The 23,414-nt window shown below is 35.3% G+C and overlaps 1 protein-coding gene across 3 annotated transcripts in view; it reads right to left on the minus strand.

Moving 5' to 3' along the window:
* The window catches only part of LOC145268647 (tRNA-dihydrouridine(16/17) synthase [NAD(P)(+)]-like), a 59,671-nt gene that overhangs the window by 17,448 nt on the left and 18,809 nt on the right, over positions 1 to 23,414 (minus strand). For all 3 annotated transcript variants that reach the window (XM_080124129.1, XM_080124126.1, XM_080124128.1), the window contains exons 3-6: positions 22,363 to 22,522; positions 20,051 to 20,163; positions 19,798 to 19,880; positions 12,156 to 12,259 (exon numbers count right to left, since the gene is read on the minus strand). In XM_080124129.1, coding sequence (XP_079980255.1) covers positions 12,156 to 12,259; positions 19,798 to 19,880; positions 20,051 to 20,163; positions 22,363 to 22,522 — 460 coding nt within the window. The remainder of the gene's footprint in view (positions 1 to 12,155; positions 12,260 to 19,797; positions 19,881 to 20,050; positions 20,164 to 22,362; positions 22,523 to 23,414) is intronic.

Consider the following 23,414-nt stretch of genomic DNA (forward strand, 5'->3'; position numbering starts at 1 on the left):
TCCACTATGGATCGGCGGTCTTCCTCTAGTGTTTCTGCCATTTCTTTAGATATGTGTTCATTTGTTTTCCTGTCATGTCTGTTATAGAGCGTAGTGTCATCAGCATACATACTCATCTCACAGACAATTTTGTCAGGGAGGTCATTTATGAATATTAGGAATAATAGAGGGCCCAGGATAGACCCCTGAGCCACTCCCGCATTTATATCATATTGTTTAGATGTACGACCGTCAAGGACAACCTGGATTTTTCTCTTATCTAAGAAGGATCTAATTATGTTATGTATTCTTCCAGTGATGCCATATGATCTGATTTTCTTGAGAAGACCCTCATGCCATACCCTGTCAAAAGTCTTAGATATATCTAGAAATACCGCTCTACCCTCCTCCGCTTTGTCCAGTGACTGGTATATACATTCTGAGATTACAGTTAGGATGTCTGCTGTGGAATGGGCTTGCCTAAATCCATATTGTTGGTCAGTCAGAAGTTTAGCATCTGTAAGGTGATGGACTAGAGCTTGGTTAATTATGGTCTCAAATATTTTGGCAAAAAGTAGGAGGAGGCTAACGGGGCAATAATTTACTGGGTCAGTTCTTTCACCAGAATTCTTGAAAACTGGCACTACAGAAGCAGTTTTCCAGCAGACAGGAAAGCAAGATTCATTAAGGCATTTGTTGTAAAGTTTGGAGAGAACTGGAGCTACTTCGGCAGCATACTTTTTTAATAGCACAGCCGGGATGAAATCAGGTCCACATGCTTTTGCAGTGTCAAGCTTTCTTATGATAGCACCTGAGCAGGGGTAATTTTCAGATCGTCTAGTATGGCGTCTGTCTGCAAAGGAAAGTTAGGGAGGGGGTGGTTAGCAGAGTCCAGTGTGGAGTTGGAGGCAAACCGTCTGGCAAGCATGTTAACCTTCTCAGTTGCTGAGCAAACAACCTCATGATTGTTGGATAGTCGGGGAATTGTTGATTGCCCATTATTTACTACACTGTTGTAGATTTTCCAGAAGTCTCGGGTTCCTAATTTCTGTGCTTCGATGCTTTTTTGGGTTGTTTAAGTAAATTCTCTCTTAGCTGTCACTATTTCTTTCTTACAGTTATTTCTGGCTTCTATGTACTTCTGTCTGTTTGAACTGGACTTATGTCAGTTAAATTTGCAGTATGCATGCTGCCTTTGTGCTATGGCAGCTGCACAAGTTGAAGTGAACCATTCAGGAGAGTGGGGTTTGTATAGAATTTGCCTGTGGGAACATGTGCTTCAATTACCGCTTTAAACCATTCAGTGGTCTCATTTGCGCAATGTTCAGAAGGAAGTGAAAAGATATTTTGCCATGGAGTGTCCCTGATGAGGTCCCTGATGGCTTCCCAGTCAGCCTTTTTATAATATCTCGTTGTTTTGAGTAGTGGCTCTTCAGTTTTGGCTCTAGAGTTTAGGGCCATTTCAACCATTACCATTGCATGATCGGCATTCCCAAAAGGGCTGTGGCCATTGGTTACACAGTCATCGGGAACTGTAGTCAGAAACAGATCTAGAAGTGATGCATGTTGTTCTTGCTGGTCCGGGAAGCGGGTTGGCAACGTAATTTCCTGTGATAGGGAATGAGATATAGAGAAGTTACCAGCTGCGTCTGTGTAAGTAGAAAATCCAAGCCAGTTGCTGTGGTGGACATTGAAGTCACCAAATACATGCACTTGTGCGCTAGTGTCGAGGGAAAGTGCTGTCTGTATCTATGCTGTCAGAGACTTTGTTTATTAAGGTACAGTCCTGGATCGAGGGAGAGCGGTAGAGAAAATAAAAGTAGCTAATGTTATGTTGCATGTTAAGTTTAAAGCACATAAAGGCTTGATAGTCTGATTCTAGTTTAGTTTCTCTAGTCAAGGGGAGGGTGTTTCGAATGTAGACTCCAAGCCCATGCATATGTCTGTGAGAGTCCTTACGGCAGAGTGGAAGGTATCCAGGCATGTTAAAGTAGTTAGAGGGGATGGAAGAGTGTAGGTTAGTCTCACTTAGTGCTAAGATATCCCGGGTGTTTGTTAGGAGAAGTGCTTCAACATTATTTAAATTAGTTCTAAGCCCACAGATGTTCATAAATGCGAGCCTCAAAGGAGAAGGCAGGTTGTTTTTGTTTGAGTTTTGGCCTGGTTTTAGCGTAATTTTTTAATGTACTGTCATTTTTATTTTTAAGAGTTTCAGTTTAGGTAAGGGGTGCTGAGCAAGTGGTTATGCAGAATACAAGACATGCAACACAGGCAGATCATCAGCTGTCCCTCCATCTACTAGGGTTGTGGCCTCAGGATAGCCCACCGGGGATGAGTGCAAGGTCCCTTTCCCGATATTATAAAACTGTTGATGAAGCAGCCGCTCTAAGCGCTACCAAAGAGTTTGGACTCCTGTACTACGAGTCGGGAACAGCAGCCAGGAACTATCTATCCGGTACCCTCAACCCATCAGATGATGGTCAACCCAATCTGCTTGCACTGGCATTACGGTATTCAAGCACTCCCAAGTGCCCAGTTTAAGGGTTGGGATATGTCGGGAGTGGGGAAAATCGGCGTTCATTGCCCTAGTCAGGAAACAAGATCGACTACCGAGTGTTTCTGTCGACTCCCAGTGGTTTGACCTCTACGCCTAGCTAATAGACAAAGGAGTATGGAAGCCGGGTGATAGACAGTGCCTATCTACTCCTTAAGCAGTTTAGGTTTGCAGACCGGTAATTTGTTTGAGTCACCAGCTCTAGGAAGGTTGTCATCCAAGACTGGAGAGGCCTTCCTCTCCTTAGGTTTAGCTTCAGAGTTTTCCTTCTCCTAGACGGATGACCTGGGAAGATCTACGGGTCCATCAGTACCGAGAGGGCTTGCCCCGCGCCTGGGTCCTAATCCAGGTATTTCTGTGACCCCCACGAGGGTGGTTAGTGTTGTTACTGAGTTAGTTTATAAAGGTTATATATCTATTGAGAGATTACACTCCTCAAAGTGATTACGGGACATTGCTATTTCATTGTTTGTTACTGGAGGAGGGGGTGAGTAAGAGTTCATGTAGTGGAAGCAGCTATATTAGCAAACAGGTCTGTTGGAAGGAGTTAATATGGCTTAATGTTTTTTTTCTTTAAATTTATAATTGAGAAAATAAATAAATAAATAAATAAGTAAAAAATAAAAGTAAAATAAAATTTTCTTCTTTTTATTTTTATGTTGGCTTAGGAATAGGATAATGCGTTACAGAATCGCTTGATATTACGAATTAACTAAAAATTGTTGTACAAGCTCTGGATATTTTAGATGGCAGAAGGGTTATGTATATTTAATAGATACAAGTAATGTCATTTTTGATAAGTACAATATAGTACAGGTGGAAGTAAATTATATGCTATGGCATCTACATTATATACAGTAAATAAATATATGGGGAGATTTCCAGTAGATGCGAATGTATGGTGTTTATGGGTGTTAAGTAGGTTTCCATTTCTAATAAGGATATCTTCAGCTTTCATTTATAAATCAGAAAATTGTATTTTGCATTAGAGAGTATAGGTTCAGTTTTTGAAAGCTGAGGACCCCCATCCAAGTCGTATGTAATGTATGCGTGTTAGTGGCAGCTTGGGGAATAGGGCAGATTGTTAGTTTTCAGGAGAGGGTTAAATTTACAGAATACAGTAGAATTAATTAGAATTTTGAGTGTCAAGTAAAGTTTAGTTAGAAGAAAAAAAAATTTATTTTCTTTTTTAATTTAACATGCAAATCAGACATAGGCAGTCGTCTTGAAGGTAAAGTATATATATTGGATATACATAGAATCAAGCAGGGGTTTGTACCGTAATGAGAGAAAAAACTATTAGTGTATGGTGCGTCGGGATTCATAGTAAAATACACTCAGTTTGGTACGGCTCAGTAAAAGTCTTAGCGACATAGCTATAGTCACTGCGTTTAAGTTACAAATATAAGTGAAAGTAAAACAATATTCAGTGATTTAATATACCTAGCAGGGAAACGACATTTCAATACAAACAAGCTTATAGTAATATATATTAAGTATACTACTTAAATAAAGTCCTAGCTTCCTATATAGGAGAAAATAATTCCTAGTTTGTGGAACATTCTGGAATTTTGCCTAACCTTTTTATCGCTAGTTTACTTGAATATAGCATGGGTGCGCAGTGTTTTGCCCCTTTCAAGTGGGGGGGGGGGGGGCAATTTTCATCTTAGTTTGCAAGACAAAAATAAACAAAAATATACATAACTAAAACAAATAGAAAGACAAAATTATAACGAGGCACCATGGTACATTAGTTAGGAGTTAAGATAAGATTTTAAGAAAAAAAAAAAAAAAAAAATTTAGTACTTAGCTCGTTCCGGTTTGCTTGGTTGGATGACAATATGGCAATGTCTTTTAGAGGAAGAAGAGGATTTCTAAATTTCCGGTTATTTTGTGTACATGTTCCTAGCTATATTTATAGAATAGTGGGTACGTTCATTTGTAAATGTTAGTTTTATTTTTTTTTTTTTGTTGTGTAGTTAAAGTCCTAGCTTCCTATATTAAAACTTTTGACAGAGACGACGGATTTTCATGAGATTGGTAAGGAAAAAAACCTCAAAATCATCAAAATGTTCATAAAAAGGATACTTGATCGTTACCTGGAAACTTCGTTGATCAAAGATCACAATCAGGCTGTTTGCCTAAAACTTTCAACAGAGGCGACGGATTTTCACGAGAACGGTATCGTTTTGAACGATACTTATCTCGGATGACAAATATTGAAAAATTGGTCAAAAACATTAATTCCTTCATCCTCGACTGGGCACTTTTCTACAGGGAGGGAGTCGCTTTTTTCGCCAATATTTTTCAAAGTCATCCCCTCTTTTCACTTTCTAGCCTTAATTTAAACCTACGTCACTTCCGGTTTGGCAATGGACGCAATGACAAAGATGTCAGGTTTTGTTTTTCACGTTCTTTTACTCCTTTGCGGTACGGGTTCAAGCTTACCTGCCTACTACCACTTTTTTTTTACTCAACACACACCTGGACAACGCCGGGCACCAAGGCTAGTGTAATATATGATTTCTTATTTTTCAGAAACAAAAGATACTAATTTTTAACAATGGCAGTTGAACTGAAAAGAAGATTTATCATAGAGCAGCATGAGAAGGACCTGTGTTGACCAGAAACATTCAAGTTAGGGAAAATCATCAAAATGTTCATAAAAAGGATACTTGATCGTTACCGGGAAACTTTGTTGATCAAAGATCACAATCAGGCTGTCCCCAAACCTCCAGAACACTCAAACTCATCAAAAATGTTAGGAAAATAATCAGGAGAAATCCAAGAAGATCCATGAGACAAATAGCAAAGTAAGCACAAACATCACTAATGAATATGTGAAGAATATATCGACAAGACCGACAGATGTCATCCTATAAGCTACAAAAGCGACAGTATTTTTCTGAACCCACAATTGCAAAGAGACTCATTAGTAATCGACTCTTGCTAAACCGTTTCAGAGAGGGCACACTCATCTTCACGGATGAAAAGTTGTTCTCACTTCAACAATCCCACAATCATCAAAATTATAGAATCCTTGCGAGAAGTTGTGAGGTAATACCTGATAATGCAGGAAAGGTTTTCAGGGCGCAGAAACCAGCATCAGTGATGGTCTGGGTAGCCATTTCTGACAGAGGTAAATCTCCACTTATTTTTCTCCTCCTGAGGGGTCAAGGTTAACAAAGAACATTACATTGAGGACATTCTTAAAGTTGAACTGACCGCATTGTGTAATTCTGTGTACGTTAATGAAGTTAGGACTTTCCAACAAGATGGTGCGACAAGCCATACTGCTCATCTAACACAGCAGTGGTGTAGAGACAACTGTCCATCCTGGATCAGCAAAGAAGAATGTCCTCCCTCATCATCTGATTTTAACACTCTTGATTATTCTTTGCTCAGTTTTGTTTTCTTTAAAAACATCTGTTTCTATATATACACAGGGTGAGTCACGGGAAACGGACGTTTTTTTAAAAAAAAAGGAAAACAAAACTATGAGAAAAGCAAGGAGCATTCAAAAACATCCGTTTCCCATGACTCACCCCATATATATAATATTCAACTTGCTGACATATTTCTATTATTTTTGAGCATACACAAATTCATTCATAGCTTGAAGTGGCAGAATTTTGCTCCTTATCAGGTTAGTTGGGCGTATGTACATCGAAACGAGCACAAATGCTATGAGTTCATCAGAGCACATTTGATTAAAGTACTTGTAAAATAGGCACAAGGATGCAAAACTGTGGTGATGAGACAGGGGTTGGAGTTTGTTTAAGAGTGCAGGATCTATTAGATTGAAGACTCTTTTTTTAAACCTTGTGAGAGATGAGTAGCAGATACTCCAGCCCAGATGTGGCAACAATATTCCATGCTTATGTTACAGGAAAAAGGGCTGATCCTTTCCATGTAAATAAGAAGAACATTAGATAAGTGAAATAGAGATTAGGATAAGCCGAGACTCGAACCTTGTAAGCAAGGTTAAGAAATAGAATGTTAGAAATCGGAATATTAAAAAGGCCTATTATTAAATTCTATTATAAATAGTTAGATATTGTTTATATCGTAAAAAGAATTGATTGTTCATTCTTTTACAAAACTGAATATTAAAAATGTCCGTTAAAAAGAATGAATAATGCAAATTAAAAATACATTGTTAAAAAATAGGTTAGGTTAAAAAATAGGTTAGGAGAGGATTCTTTGTTTGCAGAAGTGTGTTTTGGAAAAGTGTGTGCATAGCCACGTGAATTGGTCACGTTTGAGAAACACACTTCTGATGTCATAGCAAAAGGGGGATTCTCAATATAGGAGCTAGTGTTAGTCAGATCAGGGCAGTTGAGGCAGAACAGTCAGCAGAGTCAGTCGGAGAGAGTTGATCGGTCAAGAGTTGACATGGTCAGAGGAGGGTCCCCTTAGAGGCGAAGGGGTAGAAGGTTAACTATGTAGATCCCGAATTTGAATTCCTAACATCATCATTCGACCGGTCCAATGAATAAAGAATCACCATCGATATTTTGTAACTGTTTGTCTTCATGTCGTCATTCCACCAACTGAAAGGTAAATGTGTTCTGTCATCTTTCAACACCCTGAAGGTAATGCGTTCATCATCTTATTATGAACATTGCGTAACTCTCCTAGGAATATGTATCTCTCCTCCCCCTCTCTGTATGTGTTGCAAGAAATATAAGAACTGATATATAAATGTTTCTCTCCCTATCATCACTATCATCATATGTATAAATGTCTCCCTCTCATCCTCATCGTTATATCCGTTATATGTACTGGCCCAATATGAACTCAGCGTTATCCTTAAAAATGTCCCCCGCTATTCAACACTTAGAACGTATTGAAAATTCTTTATTAATATTGCCACTTGGAAGATAAGGAGGCTACTATTTGTGACCATATCTACACGGCCCTATGTGAAAAGATGAGTGTGAGGTCTGTTCACGTTGCCCATAAATTTCTGCATGTTAAACATGGAAGCAGGTTCGGTTTGGTTGTTTTATGGCATATCAACCCTTTTCAGATTATTTAATGCTGAATCCAGTTATTTTATAAACAGTTTTATGCCTCATATCTTCAAATATTTATTTGTAGAGTTTGGTTTGGTTGTTTTACGGCATATCAACCCTTTTCAGATTATTTAATGCTGAATCCAGTTATTTTATAAACAGTTTTATGTCTAATATCTTCAAATATTTATTTGTAGAGTTTGGTTTGGTTGTTTTACGGCATATCAACCCTTTTCAGATTATTTAATGCTGAATCCAGTTATTTTATAAACAGTTTTATGTCTCATATCTTCAAATATTTATTTGTAGAGTTTGGTTTGGTTGTTTTACGACATATCAACCCTTTTCAGATTATTTAATGCTGAATCCAGTTATTTTATAAACAGTTTTATGTCTCATATCTTCAAATATTTATTTGTAGAGTTTGGTTTGGTTGTTTTATGGCATATCAACCCTTTTCAGATTATTTAATGCTGAATCCAGTTATTTTATAAACAGTTTTATGCCTCATATCTTCAAATATTTATTTGTAGAGTTTGGTTTGGTTGTTTTACGGCATATCAACCCTTTTCAGATTATTTAATGCTGAATCAAGTTATTTTATAAACAGTTTTATGTCTCATATCTTCAAATATTTATTTGTAGAGTTTGGTTGGGTTGTTTTATGGCATATCAACCCTTTTCAGATTATTTAATGCTGAATCCAGTTATTTTATAAACAGTTTTATGTCTCATATCTTCAAATATTTATTTGTAGAGTTTGGTTTGGTTGTTTTACGACATATCAACCCTTTTCAGATTATTTAATGCTGAATCCAGTTATTTTATAAACAGTTTTATGTCTCATATCTTCAAATATTTATTTGTAGAGTTTGGTTTGGTTGTTTTACGGCATATCAACCCTTTTCAGATTATTTAATGCTGAATCCAGTTATTTTATAAACAGTTTTATGCCTCATATCTTCAAATATTTATTTGTAGAGTTTGGTTTGGTTGTTTTACGGCATATCAACCCTTTTCAGATTATTTAATGCTGAATCAAGTTATTTTATAAACAGTTTTATGTCTCATATCTTCAAATATTTATTTGTAGAGTTTGGTTTGGTTGTTTTACGGCATATCAACCCTTTTCAGATTATTTAATGCTGAATCCAGTTATTTTATAAACAGTTTTATGTCTCATATCTTCAAATATTTATTTGTAGAGTTTGGTTTGGTTGTTTTACGGCATATCAACCCTTTTCAGATTATTTAATGCTGAATCCAGTTATTTTATAAACAGTTTTATGCCTCATATCTTCAAATATTTATTTGTAGAGTTTGGTTTGGTTGTTTTACGGCATATCAACCCTTTTCAGATTATTTAATGCTGAATCAAGTTATTTTATAAACAGTTTTATGTCTCATATCTTCAAATATTTATTTGTAGAGTTTGGTTTGGTTGTTTTACGGCATATCAACCCTTTTCAGATTATTTAATGCTGAATCCAGTTATTTTATAAACAGTTTTATGTCTCATATCTTCAAATATTTATTTGTAGAGTTTGGTTTGGTTGTTTTACGACATATCAACCCTTTTCAGATTATTTAATGCTGAATCCAGTTATTTTATAAACAGTTTTATGTCTCATATCTTCAAATATTTATTTGTAGAGTTTGGTTTGGTTGTTTTACGGCATATCAACCCTTTTCAGATTATTTAAGGCCGAATCCAGTTATTTTATAAACAGTTTTATGTCTCATATCTTCAAATATTTATTTGTAGAGTTTGGTTTGGTTGTTTTACAACATATCAACCCTTTTCAGATTATTTAATGCTGAATCCAGTTATTTTATAAACAGTTTTATGTCTCATATCTTCAAATATTTATTTGTAGAGTTTGGTTTGGTTGTTTTACGGCATATCAACCCTTTTCAGATTATTTAATGCTGAATCCAGTTATTTTATAAACAGTTTTATGTCTCATATCTTCAAATATTTATTTGTAGAGTTTGGTTTGGTTGTTTTACGGCATATCAACCCTTTTCAGATTATTTAATGCTGAATCCAGTTATTTTATAAACAGTTTTATGTCTCATATCTTCAAATATTTATTTGTAGAGTTTGGTTTGGTTGTTTTACGACATATCAACCCTTTTCAGATTATTTAATGCTGAATCCAGTTATTTTATAAACAGTTTTATGTCTCATATCTTCAAATATTTATTTTTAGAGTTTGGTTTGGTTGTTTTACGGCATATCAACCCTTTTCAGATTATTTAATGCTGAATCCAGTTATTTTATAAACAGTTTTATGTCTCATATCTTCAAATATTTATTTGTAGAGTTTGGTTTGGTTGTTTTACGGCATATCAACCCTTTTCAGATTATTTAATGCTGAATCCAGTTATTTTATAAACAGTTTTATGTCTCATATCTTCAAATATTTATTTGTAGAGTTTGGTTTGGTTGTTTTACGACATATCAACCCTTTTCAGATTATTTAATGCTAGAACAAGTTATTTTATAAACAGTTTTATGTCTCATATCTTCAAATATTTATTTGTAGAGTTTGGTTTGGTTGTTTTACGGCATATCAACCCTTTTCAGATTATTTAATGCTGAATCCAGTTATTTTATAAACAGTTTTATGCCTCATATCTTCAAATATTTATTTGTAGAGTTTGGTTTGGTTGTTTTACGGCATATCAACCCTTTTCAGATTATTTAATGCTGAATCCAGTTATTTTATAAACAGTTTTATGTCTCATATCTTCAAATATTTATTTGTAGAGTTTGGTTTGGTTGTTTTACGGCATATCAACCCTTTTCAGATTATTTAATGCTGAATCCAGTTATTTTATAAACAGTTTTATGTCTCATATCTTCAAATATTTATTTGTAGAGTTTGGTTTGGTTGTTTTACGGCATATCAACCCTTTTCAGATTATTTAATGCTGAATCAAGTTATTTTATAAACAGTTTTATGTCTCATATCTTCAAATATTTATTTGTAGAGTTTGGTTTGGTTGTTTTACGACATATCAACCCTTTTCAGATTATTTAATGCTGAATCCAGTTATTTTATAAACAGTTTTATGTCTCATATCTTCAAATATTTATTTGTAGAGTTTGGTTTGGTTGTTTTACGGCATATCAACCCTTTTCAGATTATTTAATGCTGAATCCAGTTATTTTATAAACAGTTTTATGTCTCATATCTTCAAATATTTATTTGTAGAGTTTGGTTTGGTTGTTTTACGGCATATCAACCCTTTTCAGATTATTTAATGCTGAATCAAGTTATTTTATAAACAGTTTTATGTCTCATATCTTCAAATATTTATTTGTAGAGTTTGGTTTGGTTGTTTTTACGACATATCAACCCTTTTCAGATTATTTAATGCTGAATCCAGTTATTTTATAAACAGTTTTATGTCTCATATCTTCAAATATTTATTTGTAGAGTTTGGTTTGGTTGTTTTACGGCATATCAACCCTTTTCAGATTATTTAATGCTGAATCCAGTTATTTTATAAACAGTTTTATGTCTCATATCTTCAAATATTTATTTGTAGAGTTTGGTTTGGTTGTTTTACGGCATATCAACCCTTTTCAGATTATTTAATGCTGAATCCAGTTATTTTATAAACAGTTTTATGTCTCATATCTTCAAATATTTATTTGTAGAGTTTGGTTTGGTTGTTTTACGACATATCAACCCTTTTCAGATTATTTAATGCTGAATCCAGCTATTTTATAAACAGTTTTATGCCTCATATTTTCAAATATTTATTTGTAGAGTTTGGTTTGGTTGTTTTACGACATATCAACCCTTTTCAGATTATTTAAGGCCGAATCCAGTTATTTTGGAAATAGTATTCATGTTGCATCCAGTTATTTTGTAGAAGGTTTTTATTCTTCAAACTTTTTGTATCTTCAATCGACAGTTTGTAGTGTTTGGTTTGATTGTTTTATAGTGGATTTTATTGTTTTTGTTCCCTGCCCTGCAGAACATAATTAAGTTTTGCAAAAGGAAGTAGAAAAACAAAAAGCATCACTGTTAGGTGCATTTCATCTCAGGAAGCCAATATCTTAAGAAACTCTAATCTGGTAGCACTTGATGGAAGCATGAAACAGGGAGGGAATTCCAGTCTAGCAGTCCAAGGAAAGAAACTATTAGAGTAGAAGGCTGTCTGGTATCTAGAGACCTCTATAGTGATGGGATAAGATTGTGCCGCTTGATGGGTTTGTTGGAGTATGTACGTTGAGGGGGGGGCACAAGTGCAATGAGTTCATCAGAGCACATTGCATCAAATGCTTGTAGAACAGGCACAGCCATACAACATTGTGGTGATGGGACAGAGGTTGGAGCTTGATTGATAGTGTGGGACCTATTGGATTTAAAACTCTTTTTTTGGCTCCTGTTTAAGAGTGAAAGACTAGGGGTACATGCTCCCACCCAGATGTGGCAAGAATACGCCAGGCATGGGTGAATTGTGGTTTTGTAAACATATAAGATGCTTTTTGGTGCGAGTAATTTTCATGCATGGTAGAGGGAGCGCACCTTCTTTGCAGCAGCCTTTACAATGTCCTCACTGTATTTGTTTGAATTATTGCTTACCTGCAGACATGATTCCATTTACACCTGTTTCTTTTATACACTCGTCAACATCCTTTAAATACTGAATGTTTCCATTCGCAAACACCGGGATGCTTACATTGGCCCTGTTACAAAAAAAAATAAATAAATAAAACAAAACATTAAGTCAATTTTTTAAAAAATAATAATACATTGGTCATGGTTACAAAGTTACAAATAGAAAAAAAAGAAACACATTAGGTAAATTTTTTTCATCTATATAAATAGGTTTGATTGTTTTGTTTTACGGCATATCAAACCTTTTCGGATTATTTAATGCCGAATCCAGTTATTTTGGAAATAGTTTTTATGCTTCAAGTTCTTTTTATCTTCAAATATTTATTTGTAGAGTTTGGTTTGGTTGTTTTGTTTTACGGCATATCAAACCTTTTCGAATTATTTAATGCCGAATCCAGTTATTTTGGAAATAGTTTTTATGCTTCAAGTTCTTTTTATCTTCAAATATTTATTTGTAGAGTTTGGTTTGGTTGTTTTGTTTTACGGCATATCAAACCTTTTCGAATTATTTAATGCCGAATCCAGTTATTTTGGAAATAGTTTTTATGCTTCAAGTTCTTTTTATCTTCAAATATTTATTTGTAGAGTTTGGTTTGGTTGTTTTGTTTTACGGCATATCAAACCTTTTCGAATTATTTAATGCCGAATCCAGTTATTTTGGAAATAGTTTTTATGCTTCAAGTTCTTTTTATCTTCAAATATTTATTTGTAGAGTTTGGTTTGGTTGTTTTGTTTTATGGCATATCAACCCTTTTTGGGTTATTTAATGCCGAATTCAGTTTTTTGGAAATAGTTTTTATGCTTCAAGTTCTTTTTATCTTCAAATATTTATTTGTAGAGTTTGGTTTGGTTGTTTTGTTTTACGGCATATCAACCCTTTTTGGGTTATTTAATGCCGAATCCAGTTATTTTGGAAATAGTTTTTATGCTTCAAGTTCTTTTTATCTTCAAATATTTATTTGTAGAGTTTGGTTTGGTTGTTTTGTTTTATGGCATATCAACCCTTTTTGGGTTATTTAATGCCGAATTCAGTTATTTTGGAAATAGTATTCGTGTTGCACCCAATTATTTTGTAGAAGGTTTTTATTCTTCAAGCTCTTTGTATCTTCAATCGCAAGTTTGTAGGGTTTGGTTTGGTTTGGTTGTTTTGTAGTGGATTTTATTCCCTGCTCTGCAGAACATGAATGACTTTTGCAATGGGAGAGGAAAAAGGGTTACAGTATTAATCTTTGGTATATTTCAAGTTAAGAAACCTGTCAGGAAATGAGGGAGATAGAAAGGGGAAATGGAAAGAAAGAAAAGAATATGCTGTTGTTATAGTCCTAAAGATAACACATAAAAAGTAAATACCACCATGGTATTTATTTGGTGAATTTCTGTCAGCATTTTAAATTTTTTTTTCAAGTTTTTAGTTTGGTTTGGTTGTTTTGTTTTATGGCATATAAACCCTTTTCAGGTTATTTAATGCCGAATCCAATGATTTTGGAAATAGTTTTTATACTTCAAGTTCTTTATATTTTCAAATATTTGTAGAGTTTGGTTGTTTTACGGCATATCAACCCTTTTCAAATTATTTAATGCCGAATCCAGTTATTTTGGAAATAGTATTCATGTTGCAGTTATTTGTAGACGGTTTTTATTATTCAAGATCTTTGTATCGTCAATCACTAGTTTGTAGTGCTTGGTTTAGTTGTTTTATAGTGGATTTTATCGGTTTTATTCCTTACCCTGCAGAACATGAATGAGTTTTGCAATGGGAGAGGGAAAAGGGTTACAGTATTAATCTTTGATACATTTTAAGTTAGGAAACCAGACAGGAAGTGGAGGAGATAGAGAAAGGGGAAATGGGGAAAAAGAAAGTGGGTTGTTGTTTTTGTTTTTGTTTTTGCAGAACATAATTAAGTTTTGCAAAAGGAAGTAGAAAAACAAAAGGCATCAATGTTACGTGCATTTCGTCTCAGGAAGCCATTATCTTCAGACAGCCTGATCTGGTAACACCAGAATTGATATAAATAAAAGAGTAGATGTATATATGTATGTTTATGTAAATATTTAACCGATAAACTCTTAAACTGTTGTGTGCTAAGACTGTATGCACACACACACACACACACACAGCAGTTTGCAGGCTACAAGCACCAAATGATAAAGTAGAACTATCACAACTGACATTACTGTAGGTAAATAGGTCAAGTGACCTAACGTCTGCTGGGGTTATACATCTGCGAGAGAACAGGTCGATATAAACAAGCAAGGCAGAAGAGAAGTGAGTTAGTCAGAAAGCGACAGTCTGCATATTGTAACATATATTTTTACAATAATCAAAAAAAAAAAAAATTCTATAATTAAATATTTAGAGATTTATAAAAAATCGGAATCATACTATCACTAATTTCAACTTAAATTTCTATACATTTAATTTGATTTGGAAATATGAATTCAGTGGTAAATCTGAAAAAAGATCCCGAATATTATTTCATTGTTGGAGATATTTTTACCAGTAGCAACATTCACGTTGAAGCAACATAACAGCAACTTTTTTCTTATGCATAAATAGAAAGAAATTTTGTTTGGTTGTTTTGTTTTATGGCATCTCAACCTTTTTTGGGTCATTTAATGCCAAATCCAACCAGAAAAAAAAATTTTCTGGTTCAAGTTGTTTATATTTGCAAATATTTTTCATAGTTTTGGTTTGGCTGTTTTGCTTTACGACAAATCAACCTTTTCGGATTATTTAATACCGAATTTGATAACTTTGAAAGAAAGTTTTTATGCTTCAAGTTCTTCATATCTTTAAATATTTATTCATGGTGTTTGGTTTTGTTGTTTTGTAAAAAAAAAATTCTTTTCATATTTAGCTTTGCAGAACATGATTGATTTTTTGCAATAACAACATCCAAACGTTATTGTACCTATTTACTATGCCTCCCCATGGGACAGAGTTAGACACCAGGGTTGTTTTTTAACGTGGAGAAAAGGTACAAAAATAAAAAATTGTCTCAGTTGTGAAGGACTGATCCTCCACCCAAAGAGAACAAGAAATGGAAGTGCAGCATCTGAAGAACAGATACTACACTTTGATCTTAACCAAAAGGCCAAACGTTATTGTAGCCAGGTGATAAAAGCTCTTTCTTATATCCCACGTGATGCCTTTGAAGAGTTCTTTAATAAAGGGGAGATAACTGATAAAGAAGTATCTCATCTAAATACAAAAAAGATAATTCATATATATTACTAGAAGGGAGATTTGACGTTGTCCGGATCGACTGTTCTACTCTCTCATACTTTTATTATCATTGAAATTGGTGAAACTGCCCATTTTTTAATCAAATCAATCATTGCTTGCTTAAGTTAGGACCACACTGCAATGTACCGTGACGAAGCTTCACATGCTTTCCCGAGTGACTTAATCCACAATATACATTGTATGATTAAAAATCAGTACAAACCTGATTTTTTTATGCATGCAGTGTTCACATTAAGCAAGGAGAATGAAAAAAAAAATGGCTGCTGTGTTTACTTATAGGTTGACGATCTCATGAGGTAACGAGACTTCAGGACATCTAATATGCATTTGAAAGGCAAACGGTTTCAATAAAAAGACAAGGGCATTCTTTTTGGCAGAAGTGAGTTTTGTCAGATGTCTACTGACTTTTGTAAACTGAGAATTCTGAAGGAGGAGAAGAATATACTGCACATTGCACTGTAGAGAATCTACTGTTGATTTTATAAAATTATCTGTAAATAATAACTTCATATAAAGTTTAAAACGCAAAAGTCAAGCATCATGGTTCAATTGTGCTCTAAACAGAATCATTCATTTCGAATGCACCCCTCTCTTATCAAAAAGCCAACTGTGGATTGTATGAATTTATTTTTACATAATCACTTGAATTAAAGTTAAACATACAAAAGTAAAGTATCGTGGTTTAATTGTGCTTTAAAAAGAAGCATTCATTTTAAACACACCCCTGTGTTATAAAAAAAAAGTACTGTTGATTTTATAGGCTGGGCCTTTCTGCTTGTGTGGTGATAAAACTTCAAATGCACTTGTGATGTTAGGTTATATAAAAGTGTTAACTTTGCTCAAAATCGGGCTTCCTTCTTTAATTGGATTTTATAGATTTTTGATACTTACTTGATGCATTCTGATACAAAACTTACATAAGAACACTCCCAGACACATCAAGTACCTTTGTGTGAAATTTGAAAAAAAAAAAAAAAAAAAAATCGACCCAGACATTTTTGAGTCCAAAGGGAACAAATTCACACACAGAGAAAGTTTCTTTTAATATAATAGCAGAAATTACACCAGTGGTTCTGAACGTTTTTTTTTTTTACTCATGGTCTCCTTTTTCCTTCTTTTTTTTCTGGGGGGACTCCTCATAACTACTGGTTATAGTATGGGAGAGCGAACATCAGACAGACAATAGGAAAAGAACCAACTGTCCGATGCGCATATTTAAAACCAGCTCCTATCACTTTTTTTTTTATTTTTATTGCAGTGAAAGTAATTTTATGGAAATTTTCTGAAATCTAGAAAATACATTCAAATTCGTTAGAATGTCTACTTCAGCTTTTTCCATGTCAAACCAAAATTATAGTACAAATTAAATGTTTTAATAATAAAAACCATTATGAGTTGGTTCTATTCATGGACTACCAAAATATCATTGTGAACCCCAAATTTGTTATATTTTACCTGTGGAGCTCCAGAAATATTCCGTAGGGTCTATGTGGATCCTGGTTGAGAATCCCTGGATTACATAAAGTATATATTTGAAGAGTTCTTTAATAAAGGGAGATTACTGATAGCTAAGGTAACTTATTTGAACACAAAGCAGATATATATTTAGTTCATAAAAATACAATGATTCATAGTCTTTGTATTCATACAACAGTATTAGACTTTTTTATACAATTTTTTGCATTAGTGTTATATTCTAAAAGAGCTTTTACACGCATTGGTTAGGCAGTAGAGGGCATACAAACTAGTGCTGCATCGTACGATCCTCCTCTTCACATTCACAAACGGTCATAACAATTTTGGATTGACCCATTTCTTTTCTCAGGAAATTGAGTGCTTCCCACTGGAGTTAGAGTGCAATTTTCTAAACATAAATGTCCACATCTTGGTGTTCTGTCGAGGCAGTGTCCACCTCAATCGGCTCTGGGCCACAATTTAATTGTCCAAACTGGAAACTGTCCTAAACTGTTGCAAACTCAAGATTGCCCGTAAACTGTCTTCAAGTGTTGCAAACACAAGACTGTCCGTTGAAAAGAATTGGATGAGGAAAATCACGAGAGGAGGATCTCGGTGTTGCACAAAGACAATTATCACATGGATCAAACGATAGAGTACGATTAGTGGAGATCCTAAATTTGAAAAATGGAAATATAGCTTAAAAGACTACTTTTAAGCTATATTTCCATTTTTCAAATTTAGGATCTAAACATACGTGTTCAACACATCTTGTGCACAATATCAGCGTTTGTGGTTCTGGTACTTCTACAGGATTTGAACCAAATCAAACTAACATTTGCCAAACGAAACTTAAAACTTAAGTTAAGGTTAAAATAAAAATAAAACAGCTTGGTTTAAATTCTGTTAGAAGCACCACTGTTTCTATTATGCAAATAAATTGTGTGAGCCGTGCTTTGCCGGAACACTTAGAAAGATTTGACTTGCTTATTTGCTACGTGTCACTCAAGACTTCCTATACCTAACATCATTTTCTGACACATCAGCTTTCTAACGGGAATTTCCGAATTTACTTCCACTGTGGAACTATCCGTTCCTGCGTCATTTTCACATCGCTAATATTGCTACATTTATTCACTCCTGAGCAATACCAGATAGCCTTGCTAGTTGAATATATAATTCAACTGCACTAACAGAAGTAACTGTTGATTACATCTTGTATTAATCCTTCATGACAAGTAGCAAAATCCCACCACTTCACTATAGAAGACCCTAGATGTCAGAAGCCTTTCTATTCTTGATGCCTCTGTTCAGTCTCAAGAGACAATGGATACCCCTGTAAAGGTAGCAATGCTTGTAATTGTGAGGCGAAGGTTGCTCAATCTCCAACCACACCTCTCCTGGGTTGGTATTGCTTGAGTCCAGTGGCAAGGAGAAATCTAGGATGACTGAAAACAATGCCGAGATAAGCAGAGAGCATATACAGCACCTGGAATTCCTAAATGATTACTCATTTTAGTACTGACCAGACTCAATGTTGCTTAACCTCAGTGATCTAACGGGAACGGTGTGTCAATGTGATTATGCCATATTTCAGTTCTAATATTATTGTTTGTTTGCTTGTTTAACCAGCATATCAACCTTCTTTGGGTCATTTAATGCTGTATACAAGATTTAAATTTTTGATATTTTCAGAATCGATTTTCGCTGGGTATATTCGGCCAATGTTTTGGTGTAGTTTGTTATTTGATGGCTTTTATATTTTATGGTAAAGATTTGCTTGTTTTAAGAAATTTAGAATGGTTTTAGGATTTTCTTTATCAAAGAGTTCTTTTAAACTTGTAGCCTTGTAGTAGTGTTGACGAATTCGTGTGAGATCATGACAGTCAAGTAAAAAGTGTTTCACTGTGTAAGGTTCGTGACATGGTATACATTTGGAGGGTTCTTCACTTTTTAGTAGGTGGGAGTGAGTCCTGTATGTGTGTCCTATCCGGATACGTGATAAGACCACTTCTTCTTTACATGATTTTCTGGTATCTACAGGGTTCTTTTTAAGTATAGGAGTAATTTGGAAGAGTTTGTTGTTTTGGCAATTGTTCCAATTTTCTTGCCATTTCTTTGTGATAAAAATGTTTATTGAATGTTTGTAATCCGTATATGGGACCTTTATGTCGTTTATTTGTAGCTTTAAGGAATTTTTGGCCATCATGTCAGCTTTATCATTTCCCCGGAAACCGTAGTGACTGGGAATCCAACAAAAGAAGAAAGTTTCGTGTTGCACGATAGAATGGATCTTTTGTAACATTTTAGTATTGACCAGGCTCAATGTTGCTTAACTTGAGTGATCTAACGGGAATAGTGTGTCAATGTGATTATGCCATATTTCAGTTCTAATATTATTGTATATAAAGTATAACACACCAGTTCTCATTAGATAAGCAACGTTAAGCTTGGTCAGTAGCAGATGGGTGACCATTTAGGAATAGCAGGAGCTGTATATAAGAGGACGTCAACACCTCCTCGCAGGAGCTGCAAAAACCTAATGTCGTCATCTCTCGATGTGGATATAAATGCAATTGGGGACCACTTTTGAATTTCATACTCCCATGAAACTTCCTCCCTTGGAGGAAGACAGTTCAACCCACCTAGGGTAAGTGCCACTTCAATGCAATCAGTACAGTAGTTTTCCTCAGAGTACCTGTTCTCTGAGTTCCTTCCCTACTCCCCATTTCTCCCACACTCTCGACTGTACGAACATGCAGAAATTTAAATGTAATGTGAACAAATATCTTGCTACCCAACTCCCCACTTAGTTTGTACCTAGTTGACAATAGCTTCTTACATCATTGCAGTGGCAATAAACTTTGTTTCAGATTAAAAAAATATTTAAATAGAAAAACTTACTTGACAGCCTTGATATGTTCCCAACTGGCCAACCCAGTTAGCGGACCCTTCTGCTCTCGAGTGCGACCATGAACCGTTAACAACTGAAAAAACAAATTATAAAATTTTGGTTGTCTGTTTTTACGGCACATCAACTCCTTTTTATTTTATTTCTCACAAAAACCCTTTATAAACGAGCATTAATTGGTTGGATACGTTTTTTTTTTTTCACACACACACGTTCTCAATTTTATATATATCTGGCAGTACATACCTGGCAACCGGCTTTTTCCAACATTTGTGCATAGTTAACTGTTTTTTCAATGCTCTCAAAGACACGGATTTTACACGTAATAGGAACCCGTAATTTCCGATGGCAAAGGTTTACTGTGAAATAAGAAAGAAAAAAAGGTCATAATTTAATTCCAGTGAACATTTTTTGCTGAATAAACGAATAAAATTTCAACAAGAAAAAGAAAAGATACATCTGGAGTCATTATTCTCGTCAGATCATCGAAGTTAAGCAACGTTGCGCCTGGCCAGTACCAGATGAGTAACCATTTGGAAAGGCGAGGCGCTGTATGTACCAGGTTGAGAAACTGGCGCGATCTATCCTTCGCTCGAAGGTAGATGGGACTCTGTTAAACCGTGGTAGGCACCCCATCTATTGATGATGTCATGATAAAAAATACCCTTGATAGCCCTGGCGAAACATTAAGTATTCAGCTACCAACAAGATTTGAATTACACTACAAACTCGTGGAGTGAGTTCAATCGGCCAAACTGGATGGATGGATTTAAGCATATTTTACGACCGCGTGGCCTGCTCGTTTCTGAGTAAATTTTCGTATTATGTTACATTGTACAGGATAGACTAATGAACTGATCATGCTTGAAGTTTAGAGTACGTATTCTCAACAACATGGTAACATTATGATTTTGTCAATTTTAACATTTAGACGATGCATGTACATAAAATTGAGTACATGTAATCAGGGTGTTCAATATTTACCATTACAACTTTCTATTTGTATCTATATTTAGTGAATTTTAATGAACTGTTATATTTTTCAGGTTTATATGAATAAAAATTTACTTGAAGAGTACAAAATAGACTTCGTGGCTTAGTGGGGGGCACCCTTTTTCTACCTTGCAACCTCTCTCCCACAGAAGAGACGTTGCGAGCCTATCCTTGTTTTATCGTTATTTCCATGGCAGGTGCTCGTCTGAACTCCAATCTCTGGTCCCCCCTCGCCAATCTTTCATGAAAAACACCTGTCTAGCTGAATCCACTGTCAAAAATTTTCCCCACTCTTTATCTGTGCCTAAATCAAAACGTAGATTCCATGAACAAAGCTTCTTTCTTAGAACTACACGCCTGTGGAACTCTGTTCCGTCTGCCTGCTCCCCACCTGACTACAACCTGGATGTCTTCAAGTCCAACGTTAACAAATTCCTAATGAACCGCCCCCTTAAGTAAACACTTCATTAAATCTCCACACTAACGTATTGTACTTGCAATAACCCTTATCCCTGAGTGGCTTCCGGGCCTTGATAAGTGGTGAACGTGTAAAAAAAAAAAAAAAAAAAACTTTTGACAATATGTCACATTATTTAGTGAAATGAATTGCCATTGTAAAGCTATTCGAATTTCGGAAAGTCTGCAAGAGACATTGCGGAGACCTTAAATGTGAACTGAATATTTGTGTGGAGAGCACTAAAACGTTTCAAATCAACTGGTGAGATCAAGATATTTGGTCTATCTTGCAGAGTAAAGTCTCAGCTTCCCACCATACCAATTTCGAGGCTCAGAAGAAGAAATTCAGTGAGAAAATGGTCCCAAATAATAGCTCCTTATGTCCGAGTGGCGGTATTTTTTTTAATTACATTTTCACCTCAAACAATTGATGTAGGGGGCTACTATCAGGGACCTAAGTTGCAGAGGTACTATGTAGGGAGTTTAGCAGCAAGATGTTTGTTCACATTACACTTGAACTTCTGCATGTCAGTACAGTTGGGGAAGCAGGAAACCAGAAGAGAATTCAAAAGTCTAGCAGTTCTGAGGAAGAAGCTATAAGAGTAGAAGGCTTTCCTACATCTAAGGATCTCTACTGTGTAGGGGTGGAATTTTGTTGCTTGTCAAGTTTGTCGGGTATTTTCGTCAAGAGGGCACAAGAGCTTGTAGTTCGTCAGAGGATCCACCATTAAAATACTTGTAAAACAGGCAGAGGGATACAACATGACAATTCGGGGCCTATCAGGTTGGCAACTCTCTTTTGGACCCTGTCCAGGAGCGAGAGGCCAGTACCAGATGAACCAGCCCAAATGTGACAACAATACTCCATACATAGACGAATGGTGGTTTTGTAGAGATACAGGATACTGTCACGCATAAGTAACTTTCTAGCATAGTAGAGAGAGCCCACCTTCTTCGCAGCAGCCTTAGCAATGATCTCAATGTATCTATTCCAACTCATGTTTCCTGTAAATGTTAAGCCAAGGAGTCTGAACAAAGTACTTTCAGGTAATATATCTTTAGCCTTGTTGGGGGTGAACATGAGTAAAAATAAAAATATTGTACATTACCCATTTTATAAAGTAAATCCCATTCGTCTTGCAAGAATGCTCCATAGTGCCCTTTCTTGGCAATTTTCTGCGGACAACCAAGGTTGATATCAATTGCATCACAGTGACCTTCAGCTAGTTTGGCCGCCTGGAGTAGTGTGTTTGGGTCGTTGGCACAGAACTTGTAAGAAGAAGAAAAGAAACAAAAATAGAACCATTGTTAGCATCCGTGCAAGAGATGAGATTAGTAATAATGTATGAGGTGCCTTCAAAAAGTTTCCAGAGTTTTTTTGTACAGGCATTTAAAACTCTTGTAGACTCTTAAAAATTCAGTATGTGATTGCTGTACATCTTATAAGATGACTGACTAAATTTTATGATTCCAGGTTCAAAATCAACAGCTACAGCAAGAATTGGAATACACCCTACTAAAGCCTGATTGTCACAGATGATGAATTTCAAAAATGCAATCTGGACGTGAGGACACTTTATAAGAACAATATGCAATAAAATTGTTTTAAACTTGGAAAAAATGTCACAGAAATGTATGGAATACTTCAGACTGATTTTAGACCATCTTGCATTAATCGGGTATCAGTTTTTGAGTAGCATAAGATATTCAAGGAAGACAGGGAGTCTGTGAGGGATGATGAGAGGTCTGGGAGGAGTAAGGAAGTCAGAACACTAGAGTTGATTGGCCAAATAAAGAATTTCATGGATAAGGACCATCGTATGCTTATAGCGACAATAAGTGCACAATTTAATTGTTATGGTGTTAGATGGTAATAAAACGAAGGAATACAAGCAAAAGCAGTTGAGCAATACCATTCCTTAACTGAAGGGCATTTGCACATGACCTCCTTGGCCGTGTGCCAATCTCTGATTCCTGGGCACCGGTACTCGATACCGGAAGTGACGTCATGAGATAGTCCATTAATCCCATGGAGGGGCATCTCCAACATTAATGTCAGTGTGGTAACTGTACTCACAATTATTCGCCCAGAACTGAAGATGCAGAAGATTTGCACAAATGCACCAGTCCACAACTCCATCTTTGTTTTTTTTTGTTTTTT

This window comes from Euprymna scolopes, chromosome 44 (genome assembly GCF_053919585.1).
Source record: "Euprymna scolopes isolate OS-2025 chromosome 44, ASM5391958v1, whole genome shotgun sequence".
NCBI lineage: Eukaryota > Metazoa > Mollusca > Cephalopoda > Sepiida > Sepiolidae > Euprymna > Euprymna scolopes.